Raw genomic sequence first — 12,224 nt, 5'->3', positions numbered from 1 at the left:
ACTTTTTAAATTCTCTTCCCCCCTCCTCGGTAGAGAGCCGAGCCACGGACAGTACCCTGGAAGGAAATGACTCAGTTCTTCCTGGAGCGGCGATGATGACATGGATCGTTCCTGTGGGGGGTCTTAAGGATACATCTTTTCGAGGCTCTTACATTGCCTGGCCCGGATGACCGCTCGAGGGGTGTAGAAGGTGACGTAACTTTCCTTCTCGGACCAACTGATCTAGGTGATTTCATAGATTCCTGCAATCCTCAGTAGCATGTCCATGGTCCTGATAATAGTGGCAATACAGGTTCTGGTTATGTTTTGAAGGGTCTCCAGCCATTTTTCCCGGCCATCTAAAGAAAGGTTCGTTCCTCACTTTCTCCAGCACTTGTTGCACTGGCTCTCTGAACACGACATTCACCGTTTGCATGTTACTTTGTCCAGCCTGTCTCGAAAAATCTCTCCTCGGCTGGTTGTGGTTATATCGTTCCGACCTGAAATCATTCGCTTTGGGGGGAATGATCTTCTCCTTTCCCTTTCCTTGTAGCTGACCCTCTTCCACCTTTTTGTACTTGTCAATCCTATCCATCAACTAATGAACATTGGCAACTGGCTTACCAGTGAGAGATTTCCTTAAGCCATGCTCGGTGGGGAGGCCGCTTTTGAATGTGCTGATAGCAACATCATCATGGTTATCATCCAGCTCATTGTACATCTCCCAATATTTATCCGAATATGCCTTCAGGGTCTCTCCCTCATGCATGGATAAGGACAACAACGAGCTTAGGGGTCGAGGGACTCTGCTATTCTTAATAAAGCGAGAGCAGAAAGCCTGAGTGAGCTGCTTATATGAGCTAATAGAATTTGTCTTCAGGTTGTTGAACTATCTCATCGCCATTGGTCCCAAGCTGGATGGGAACACTTTGCACATGAAGGCTTCATTTTGCGAGTAGATAGCCATTTTTTGGTTAAACTGACTCACGTGCTCCACCGGGTCTGCTCAACCATTGTAGATGGCGAACGTTGGTTGATTAAAGTGTCAAGGCAGCTTAGCTCCTTCAATTCTATACATGAAGGGTGATCTTGAAATCTAGTCCAGTGCCCTATTCATAGCATCGTTTCCCAAACCCTTACTGGATGGGCTCTCGTACTTACGTACAGGGCGGGACTCCTTCTCGCAAGAAAAGGTTTCACTTGGGGGTGTTCTCGATCTCCATCGATAACTCACATCCTCCTCATTAGAGGACGCACCTGAACTGGAGGGAGATCGCCTTCGCTGCGCACATTGCAACTTCTTTTTCAGGTCATCTATCTCTCGCTACATGGCTTGATGACTGTTTCGCCTTTGGTATACGTGACTACCTATCTGGATATGACATTCGCTCGTCTGGATAGTATGTACGCTTCCCTCATGATTCCTTCTGCTGCTTGGGTTGGCAGGGTTATTTTGCCGCTGGGACTCAACGGGTTTTGTCTGTTGAGGGTTAGCCTGGTGAGGATTTCCCTGGTGCGGACCTGGTTCTGCCATGCTCAGCCGTTGTGCTTACTGATACTATAGTTCTTCCCACAGACGACGCCAATTGTAGGGACACGATTTCAGTTGACCCAATCCTGGTTAGGTAAGTCTTGGCCCAAAAAGTCCCACATAATGAATTTTTTGTAGAGTATGGGTTAAAGAACTTGGTTTCAGTTGGCTTAAACGATTTGTTGCATGGGCTCAGGAGATACAGAAACAAGAATAAAAGGACGTAGCAGTGAAAAGAGATCTTTCTCAGATGATAAGGTCTCAAACTGGATTAATGAGCACAAATTCTTACAAATAAAATTTCTCTACAATGTTCTTTCCCTCTCTCTCGTCCACTTCTCTTGGGGGACTTCTACATGTTATATAGACCCCCTTCTATCATCTGGACCTTACACTTGTTGATCATCCAAACCCCTACTTGAGCACCTATCTCATCAGACACCCTTATCAGTTTTTTGTGAGTTGCAGTGACTAAGGTAGCACTGTTCAGGGGTCTTCTCTTCATTAATGCGGCCAGGAGAGTAGCTGTGGTGCATTTAATGTGGTGGTGGCAGCCTTTGCTGGAATATTTTGGGTTTCCTTTCTTTTTACGTGCTTGGAGGGAGGACTACAGTAGCTGGGACGCACTTTTGACCTGGATTTTGAAACGTCCGAGGAGGAATTACTCCTCGGACGTGTTCTCTTTGCTCTAGTGGGCCTGAAAAAGGATTCTAGGCCACAACGTCTCCTCGGACAGACTGGTCCTCGGAAGGGCCTAGGGCCCAACCCACCTATTATTCTGGGCCGGTCCCCACAGGACCCATATATGAAACTATTTTCTCGAAAATTTTTTAAAATAATAATAATAATAAATGATTTGATAGGCAAACAAGTCGTATGGATTTAAGTCAGTCAATAATAATAATAAACATAATATGTTTATAATTGTATAAATTTACAAGTTTTTATAGTTTTAATTATGTAATTTTATATTGATACTATTTATGATACATTTAATTTTTTTATTATTTTTATATGTATTTCAAGAATGAATAAAGAGAGTAAATAATGATTATTGTGTATGAAAAAAATTATACAATTAAAAAAAGAAAAAAATTGATATTTCAATGAAATGTTATGTATCATAGATAATCTGACATGATATGTTTTGAAAAATGAAGTGTTTTGACTTAGGGCCGCATTAACAATTATAGGGAGCAAAAATTTTAAATACGGTAAAATAAGTACAAATTGACAAGTCATACAACTAATTAAAATATATATAAAAAATTATAACATATTTTGATAATATAACATAATAACAACAAAAGTGGGGGTTGATGCCATATCACATCAACCAACGGGATAGTTTCAGAATATATTGGAATAAAAAAAAGGCTATGGACCCTATTGTTTTTGGCTTTTTCGTATAAAAATTTAAGCATATGTCCACCTAAATGTAACACAGTTATAGTTCTTTTAATAAGGAATTTAATGCGAAACCCAGTTTGTGCAATCAGACTGACTAATTAATTTGTCATATTTGGAGATGGGGCCTTTCGAACTCGTTTCAGAGACACGTACAAGCTGGGTCACTCAACAGCCCACAAGAATGCTATGCATCACATGGTTTGGGACTCGGTAACAGTTTCGCACAGCGTAGAAACAGTCATTTGGACTGTATAAATTAAAGTATAATGGCATGGTTAATATCCCCTTGCTTTACCCAAGAGGGAAAATATATATATATATATATATATTATCACCAAACTTTTGTTTCTTTATCTTCTTGAGACAAGTGAAGACATCTAAAAAACCAAGCATGCCAATATTAATAGGGGGCTTCTAGTATTTTACCTTTGTTTTTTTTTTTAAATTTAGCAAAAAAAAACTTACAAGGAACTCGAGTGGCCGGAATTCGAATTCTGTTTAAAACGCCACTATAAACTCTCTGAACGCAGCTATAGGTTTGATAGCCTCATAGTCAATTTTCTACTAATCCAGTTTTACGTCAAAGCAAAAGAAGGGTTTTGTATAGTATACTGTCCTTTTCAGCATTGAATCAGTTTTGTCTTTATATATAGCATAGACTTGGTAGTCTTCTTATAAGACCCCTCATCATGCCACATCCCTACTATCAGGGAGAGACTGCGACAGCTCCTCCCCCCTTTTATAATATTCAATCCAATCTTAACAAGAGAAGGTACACCAAGTACAACCGATTTTTTTTTCTCAATAACAATAAATATTAAAAAATTTAGTTAATTGTCACGTTTTAAAACAATGTTAAAAACTAGCATCTTGAGTATCTAAAACTCGAGTTCCAAGATAAAAATCGAGTTTTAAGTCTCGATTTGTAAATGGATTAGTTTAAAGTGGGAAAAAATCAAGCTGAAAATCGAGTTTTAAAGACTCGATTTCCATAAATTGAATAAAAACGTCGCTATAGGGCTATAAAACGTCACTATAGGATTCCCTAAACCTGTACTTCTAAATTTTTTTTTTTTTTTTTTTTTTTTTTTCAGAAAAACGCCGCTATAGGGCTTTAAAACGTCATTGTAAGGTTTAAAAACGCCACTATAGGTGAAATTTTTTTTGCATAAAACTCGAGTCTTAAAGACTCGAGATCTATGTGGCATTTTCACAATCGCAAAGCGAGTCTTTTGGACTCGAGTTCTAATATGGATCTCGAGTTTCTAAAACTCGAGATGCTAGTTTCCTTTATTGTTTCAAACGTTGTCTAACTAACTATATACAATTTTTTTGCACAGGTATTTTGCACATTACCTCTAGTACAACCACACTTATATAATATGACTTCGGTTAATACGTGTCTTTAATACTTTTTTGAGAAAATTTATTTTAAAAATAATTAATTATTGTATGTCCTTAAAAAAATACATTAACAAAATTCATATAATATATATGATATACACAATTTATTTTAGAAAATGAGGTATTTTGACTTAGGGCCGAATTAACAATTTTAGAGAGCAAAATATATAAAAGCCATACAGCTTTTTTTTTTTTTTTTTTGATGGGAGTCATACAACTAATTAAAAAATATAAAAGAAATATAATATATTTTGTTAATATAACATAATAACAAAACTGAGGTTGATGTGATATCGCATCAACCCATGTGATAGTTGCAGACTATGTTAGAATAAAAAAGGCTATGGACCCTATTGTTAATAACACACAAAAAAAAAAAAAAAAAAAAAAAAAAAAAAAAAAAAAAAAAAAAATTATTAAAAAAATAAATAAATAACACAGCAAAATAGGTAGTGTAAACAGTAAAGTGTAAATGCATGTTGTGTGTGAATAGTAAAAAAGTTTATTCAAAATTTTAAAAGGATGAATGGATCACGGGCCCATAAAATGGGCCCTGAGGAAGCAGACGAGCCTAAAGGAGCTCAGAGAGAGGAAAAGAAGTGATGGTGTCTAAAAATGAGCCAACTCCATATTCGTCCATAGTGGTCATCCAGAGAAGGAATAACTGAAAACGAGCTACTTGTCCTTGACATGCTTGTCCATAGAGGTTTTTGGACGAGTTCGTCACGTCCACTCTACAGCTTTTGGACGACCTTCCGTCCATCATTGCTTATGATGAGCTCAATGACGGTTATAGAAAAAAGGAGCATAAAAGAAAAAAAAAAAAAAAAAAAAAAAAAAAAAAAAAAAAAAAAAAAAAAAAAAAAAAAAAAAAAAGATAACCTCCATGGTAGTTATGGAGGTGTATTCTAAACTTTCTGGACTCCGTAAAGATAGGGGAAGTTATTCAATAGATAACCGTTTCCTGAACCTATAAAAGCATGAATCTCCGACAAACAAAGGTAAGTTTTTTTTCCAAACACAATCCCCATAAGTTTGGAATTCCCTATTTTGGAAGGAAGACAAACTTTATCATCGGAGGGTTTGTGACCGGTCGACCGTAGTCTCCTCTGATCTTTCGTTTTCTTCTTTTTCAAGCCCTCAAAATTATCAAAATCCGTGCTATCCAACCTACTGAGTTTCTAAGTTTTATCAGTTGGCGCCGTTTGTGGGAAGATTTGTTAGACTTTATTGAGTTTTACAATTCCTTTCTCTGACAAAAAGGCTGCAGTGATTCAGACTAGATCGAGGGCTAACAACTCAGGCCATCAAGAAAGTAGGGATGCTTCTAGCCATCCCTATCACAATCGTCAATCTGCCATGCAACCATCCTTTGTTCATGTGCAATCCATGGCAGCCGCTATGGCATAATTAACTCGCCAGAACCAAGAACTGACAAGGGAGATTCATCTTAGAAGGCAACGGTATGAGGCATATGGGGAAGAACAAGACCAGAACCAGGGAGATGGAAGAAGTAATGTGCCTGAAAGTCAGTCAAGAGGCACCACATCAAGAAGGGTGCCACACTTGGAGAGAGAGATTGACCAGATGAGGAAGGTTATGGACGAGATGAGGGAGAACATGAGAAGAACAAATCCTGTAGAGGATCTAGTTCACCGTACAGATTCCCCTTTCACAGCTTCCATCAATGGTCACCCCTTGCCTCCAAAATTCAAGATGCCTTCTTTGGATTCGTATAATGGAGCACGTGACCCGTTTGATCACATTGCTACTTTTAAGACTACAATGCACCTTCAAGGGGTCCCCGACGAAATTATGTGTAGAGCCTTCCCAACCACCCTCAAAGGTCTAGCACGAGTGTGGTTCAGTAAAATACCCCCGAATTCGGTAAGTTCTTTCGAAAAGTTAAGCAAGTTGTTCGTTAATAACTTCATTGGGGGACAGAGACACAAGTGTTCTTCGTCCAGCCTGTTGACTATAGAATAGGGGGAGAATGAAAGCCTGTGGTCCTTTATCACTTGTTTCAACAGAGAAGCCTTGACGGTGGATGATAAGTTATTACTGGCGGCCTTTCACAACGGGGTTAATTCTGATTTATTCATCCACAAGCTTTATGAAAAGGAGCCCCAATCCATGGCTAAACTCGTCCATTCAGCCCAGAACTTTATAAATGCAGAAGACGCGATCATAGCCAAGAAAAGGAAGAGAGCTGAAAGAATGGATGCAAACCCCACACGCCACTCCGAGCAAGTCCCTCATCCAAAAAAGGGATGGATATAAGATAAAAAGGATCAGGATGGTAAGAGGGTTGGTCCTTCAACACAGAGTCAACAATACACGCCACTGAACACACCACTTGAACAGGTCCTTTGCAAATCAAGGACGATCCTTTCTTGAAATGGTCAGAGAAAATGAAGGGAGATCCCAATAAGCGCAATAGAAACAAGTATTGTCGCTTCCATAGAGACCATGGGCACGACACAGACGAATGTTACGATTTAAAATAGCAAATTGAAAATCTTATAAGACAAAGAAAGTTGAGAAATTTCCTTGGATGAGAGCATAAAGATGAGAAGTTGAAAAGGAAGGTAGAAGAAACGTCATGCCCCCCGCTTGGAGAGATTAGAGTTATTGTAGGGGAAGCTCAGCCGGTCAATCGTCCAAGTCCAAAAAGACGTATCTGAAAGTAGTGCAGAATGTTCAACTCTCTGGACGATCTCCAAGGACGACGACCACGGACGAGCAAGCAATCACATTCATGGACGCGGATGCTGAAAGAGTTTACCACCCCTATGATGATACCATTGTTATTACTTTGCTAATTGCCAATTATACAACTAGAAGGGTGTTGGTGGACAACGGAAGTTCAGCAGATATTTTTATATTACCCTGCCTTTCAACAAATGAGGCTCGGACGAGACCAACTTCGTCCAGTAAACTCACCCTTGGTAGGATTCGATGGAATGAAGGTGCAGCTTGTAGGCACTATCACATTACCTATCGTGGTAGGGGCATACCCACAACAGGTAGGCAGGAACGTGAATTTCTTGGTGGTAGATTGTTCATCCTCCTACAATGCTATAATTGGAAGACTAACTTTAAATAGTTGGAAAGTAGTTACGTCTACTTACCACCTGCCAGTCAAATTTCCAACAGAGCATAGGATAGGACAAGTTCAGGGAGATCAGCTGGCAGCAAGAGAGTGCTACTTGGCCATGTTAGCCATGGATGAGCAAGTTCAAACGATGAATATTGAAGAAAAGAGAATGATGGCTGAGCCCATTGAAGTGTTAGAAGATATTTCTTTAGACGAGAAAAACCCTGAGAGGTCCACCAGGGTTGGAGCAGATTTCGAAGAGAGGATTAAGAAGGACCTCATCTGTTTCTTGAGGAAAAGTATTGATGTATTTTCTTTGAGTCATGAGGACATGCCGGGTATAGACCCTAGTGTCATTACCCACCGTCTGAATGTGTATCCTTCCTCTAAGTCAGTACGACAAAAGAAAATGATTTTTGCTCCTGAAAGAGACAATGTTATCAAAGAAGAAGTGCAGAAGTTGACCGCAGCGAAGTTCATTCGAGAAGTTTATTATCTAGACTAGCTGGTCAATGTAGTAATGGTCAAGAAGGCAAATGGTAAGTGGAGAATGTGTGTAGACTTCACCGATCTGAAAAAGGCTTGCCCCAAGGACAACTACCCATTGCCTCGCATTGACCAGTTGGTGGATTCCATTACGGGACACAAGTTGCTTAGCTTTATGGATGCTTTCTCTGGATACAATCAGATAAAGATGGACGACGCAGATCAAGAAAAGACATCCTTTGTCACAAGCCAAAGCTTATTCTGTTATAAGGTGATGCCCTTCGGTTTAAAGAACGTTGGGGCAACATATCAGAGGTTGGTTAACCACATGTTTCGTCCACAAATTGAGTGAAATGTAGAAGTCCATGTAGATGACATGCTGGTGAAAAGTCAGGATGAGGGAAAGCATCTAGACGATCTGTAGGAAATGTTTGACACACTCAGGCAGTATAATATGAGGTTGAACCCCAGCAAGTGTGCTTTCGGAGTTTTATCCGGGAAATTCCTGGGGTTCATGGTTTCACATAGGGGGATTGAAGTAAATCCAAACAAGATCTAGGCAATACTGAACATGGAACCTCCATGGAATATCAAAGAAGTCCAGTCTCTTACCGGACAAGTTGCTGCCCTCAACAGATTTGTCTCTAAAACTACTGATAAATGTTTGCCATTTTTTAAGGTACTTAAAAAAGCATTTGAGTGGACGGAAGAGTGTCAAAAAGCCTTCCAAGACTTGAAAATCTACCTCACTACGGCTCCTTTACTAAGTCCATCCGTGCTGGGAGAGGACTTGTATTTGTACTTGGCAGTTACCTTGCATACTATTAGTTCAGCATTGATAAGGGAGGAAGGAAGAGTGCAAAAGCCTATGTACTATACAAGCAAAGCACTAAGGGGAGCGAAAGGACGATATCCGCTAATAGAGAAGTTGGCTTTTGCATTGATAACAGCTTCCAGAAAGCTAAGGCATTACTTCCAAGCTCATGTCATCAATGTCATGATCGATCATCCGCTCAAGAAAGCAATGAGCAAGCTAGAAGTTGCAGGACGACTGGTCCAATAGGCTGTCGAGCTTAGTGAATTTGATATCAGATATCAACCAAGGCATGCAATAAAAGCTCAAGCCTTAGTAGATTTCATTGCAGAGTTCACTTCGAGTTATGATGACTTAAGCGAGGTGGAGAATAGAAAGAAATGGATCGTCCATGTGGATGGATCGTCTACACAATATGCAGGAGGAATAGGAGTTGTTCTATTATCCCTGGAAGGAGATAAACTGAAGCACAAGGTTCGTCTGCAGTATCAAACAACCAACAATGAAGTTGAGTATAAAGCCCTTATTAAAGGGTTGGAGTTGGCTAAATCTGTAGAAGTGGAATCAATACTCGTCTTGGGAGACTCGCAGTTATTCATAGGCCAAGTAAATGGGACATGTGAAGCCAAAGAAGAATGAATGAAGAAGTACCTTAATAAGGTGGTACGCCTTGTAAAGAAGTTTAAGGAAGTTGATTTCATTCAGATCCCAAGAGAGGAAAATATAGAAGCAGATGCTTTAGCAAAAGAAGCCTCAGCAAGCAAAGTAATGGATGAATTTGATGAAATTCAATACCTGCCCAGCATAGACTTTCCAGAGGTGCATCAGATAGAGGGAGAAGAAAATTGGATGACTCCAATAATATCATACTTGAAGGACGGAACACTTCCAGAAGGAAAAGACAAGGCCAAGAAGCTTAGAGTCAGATCAGCCAGATACGTCCTCATGAATGAGGTGCTATACAAAAGGAGTTTTTTCATAACCTTATCTGAGGTGTTTAGCTCCGGATGAGGCCAACTATGTATTGAGGGAGGTTCATGAGGGAGCATGTGGTAACCATTCAAGAGCCAGATCACTTGTCCACAAAGTCGTCCGTGCAGGCTACTACTGGCTAAACATTCAAGTTGATGCCAAGGCATATGTCAAGGTCTATGATCAATGCCAACGATTTAGTAATGTCCCCAGACAACCATCAGAATATCTCACCTAGATGATGGCCCCATGGCTTTTTGCACAATGGGGGCTAAACATATTGGGTCCCTTTCCACTTGGGACGAGGCAGATGAAATTTTTGGTGGTAGGTATTGATTATTTCACCAAATGGGTAGAGGCAGAACCCTTAGCAAGTATCACGCAACAAAATGTCAAGAGTTTCGTCTGGAAGAACATTGTATGCAGGTTTGGGGTGCCCAGAGTATTAGTGTCTGACAACGAACGACAATTTGACAATGCACTTTTCAGGGACTTTTGTGAACACTTCAGAATTCAAAATCATTATTCCTCGCCCACCCATCCCCAAGCAAACGGCCAGGCTGAAGTTGCAAACTGATCCTTGTTGAAAATCATCAAGACTCGGCTTGAGGGAGCAAAAGGAGTATGGCCAGATGAGCTACCAGGTGTTCTGTGGGCGTATAGAACAACAGTGAGAACCCCTACAGGGGAAACTCCTTTCAAGCTGGCCTATGGAAGCGAAGCAGTCATACCTGCAAAAGTGTACATGGCCAACCACAGGGTGACGATGTATCGGGATAAGGATAACGAGGAGCAACTCCTTTTAAACCTCGATCTAATAGACGAGGTAAGAGCGAACACGTAACATAGGACGGCAAGGTATAAAAACCTAATGGCTAAGCAGTATGATGCAATGGTGAAGTCGAGGCGATTCAACATAAGAGACCTCGTCCTGAAAAAGGTTTCTTTGGCAACCAAGAACCCGGCTCATGGGAAACTTGGGTTTAATTGGGAAGGACCTTACAGAGTTATCAACTATAAAAGGCAAGGATCCTACTACTTGGAGGCCCTAGACGGGAGAAAATTGGAACATCCTTGGAATGCTGAGCATCTGAGGAGGTACTAGCAGTAGAAGTGCTAGCTTGGACGAGTGTTACTATGGACGAGCTTGGAGCCTGTTTGTCTACTTATGTTTAATAACGCAGCTACTTTATTATTTATGTTGTGGTTATGAACAAAGTTATGGATTTGTTTGTACTTATTAAACTCTCTGGAAGGCATTTGCTTCTAAGTATATGCCTCGTTTGTGAACAATATTTATGACATGTACATAATGTTGTGTGAATCTTAGTTTCTATGCTATTTTTCGTACAAATTAGTTCACAAAATGGCTGAACAGCCCAAGACGAGACAATTCTCTGGACACGAAGATGTAACATCAATAAGCTTTCCTAAGGGCAGAGCAGAGCAAGGCATGCTCGTCCAAGTAATGGACGAAGTAAAACCTTAGCTTCCCTGAGCAAAACACCACAAGTTTAGAGTATGTTCGTCCGTACAACGGACGGGGTAAAGCATAATGCATCTCCAACCCATGGACGAGGAAATGCATAAGCAAGTGTTTAACTTATTGATTAAGACGCATACTAAAACAATCCAATTTATGGACGAGTGCAAAGTTGTGTCTTATCTTCATTAAAGGTGAAAACCAACTAAGTTTAAGGACGAGTAATGCTGATAATCACAATTTCACAAAGACGAGTTATACTTGGAAATTCAAAGTATGACAAGAAAAGGTATACGTATATACTTAAACAAGAAGGAATTACTTCTATGGATGAGTAAAAATTTGAGCAAAATAACATCACTAAAGAACTCTCGTCCATACAATAATAGAAAAGAAAGTCAAGCAATTGTTTAAGGGCAGACAATCAACGTCCAAACACCCTTACAAAAGTAAAGCCAACTGTTGATAGCTCGTCCTAAAACTATGGATAAGATTAGTGTACTTGGGTTACATTAAAAGGTCCCAAGACCAAGGACCAAACAAAACTCGAAAAATATATAAGAATACAAAGGTAACCAAAATATTAAAAGCTCGTCTTCAGGTAGGAAGGGCGTCGATGTTTTGGTCGTCCTGATGTGGCTAAGTGGTAGCGTTGTCCTCTATATTGACGTCTTCTGAACTCATTTGGAGGAGGGAGCTTGTAGGAGCACCACTAAGATTGAGCTTGATAGAACTGAAGTCAATGTTAGAGAAGTTCTCCACAGCGTCCATCCTGAAGTCCTCAAACCCAGCTGCATAGTTGGTATCCAGTAGGCCCGTAAACTGCTTGGACACCTTAAAATCTACAATTGTGTCTTTCTTGGCTTTCTTAAGAAGAGCACTTAGCTCGTCATTCCTCTTCTGAAAGTGGTCAAGACGAGTGTCCTTCTCTAAAACATCAGTCTTCAGCTCTTCAATTTGGTTCTGCAGCACCTTTACCTCTTCCTTGGCCTTAGCAACTATTTCAGCCCACCGTTTACTCTCGTCTTTCACCTTCTTGATCCTTCTC

At 40.2% G+C, this 12,224-nt stretch overlaps 1 protein-coding gene across 1 annotated transcript; it reads left to right on the top strand.

Annotated features, from left to right (window-relative positions):
- Positions 1–7,287: 7,287 nt before the first annotated feature.
- On the top strand, positions 7,288–7,926 carry LOC115985544. The gene has a single exon (XM_031108484.1). The coding sequence runs from the start codon at positions 7,288–7,290 to the stop codon at positions 7,924–7,926; it is 639 nt and encodes a 212-aa protein (XP_030964344.1).
- The last annotated feature ends 4,298 nt before the right edge of the window (positions 7,927–12,224 follow it).

The sequence above is a fragment of the Quercus lobata genome, chromosome 4, assembly GCF_001633185.2.
Source record: "Quercus lobata isolate SW786 chromosome 4, ValleyOak3.0 Primary Assembly, whole genome shotgun sequence".
Taxonomy (NCBI): domain Eukaryota; kingdom Viridiplantae; phylum Streptophyta; class Magnoliopsida; order Fagales; family Fagaceae; genus Quercus; species Quercus lobata.
This window is presented reverse-complemented; position numbering and strand designations above follow the sequence as displayed.

Excerpts from the sequence above, each read along its gene's own strand:
- LOC115985544 (XM_031108484.1), top strand. The coding sequence starts at position 7,288 with ATGAAGGTGCAGCTTGTAGGCACTATCACATTACCTATCGTGGTAGGG.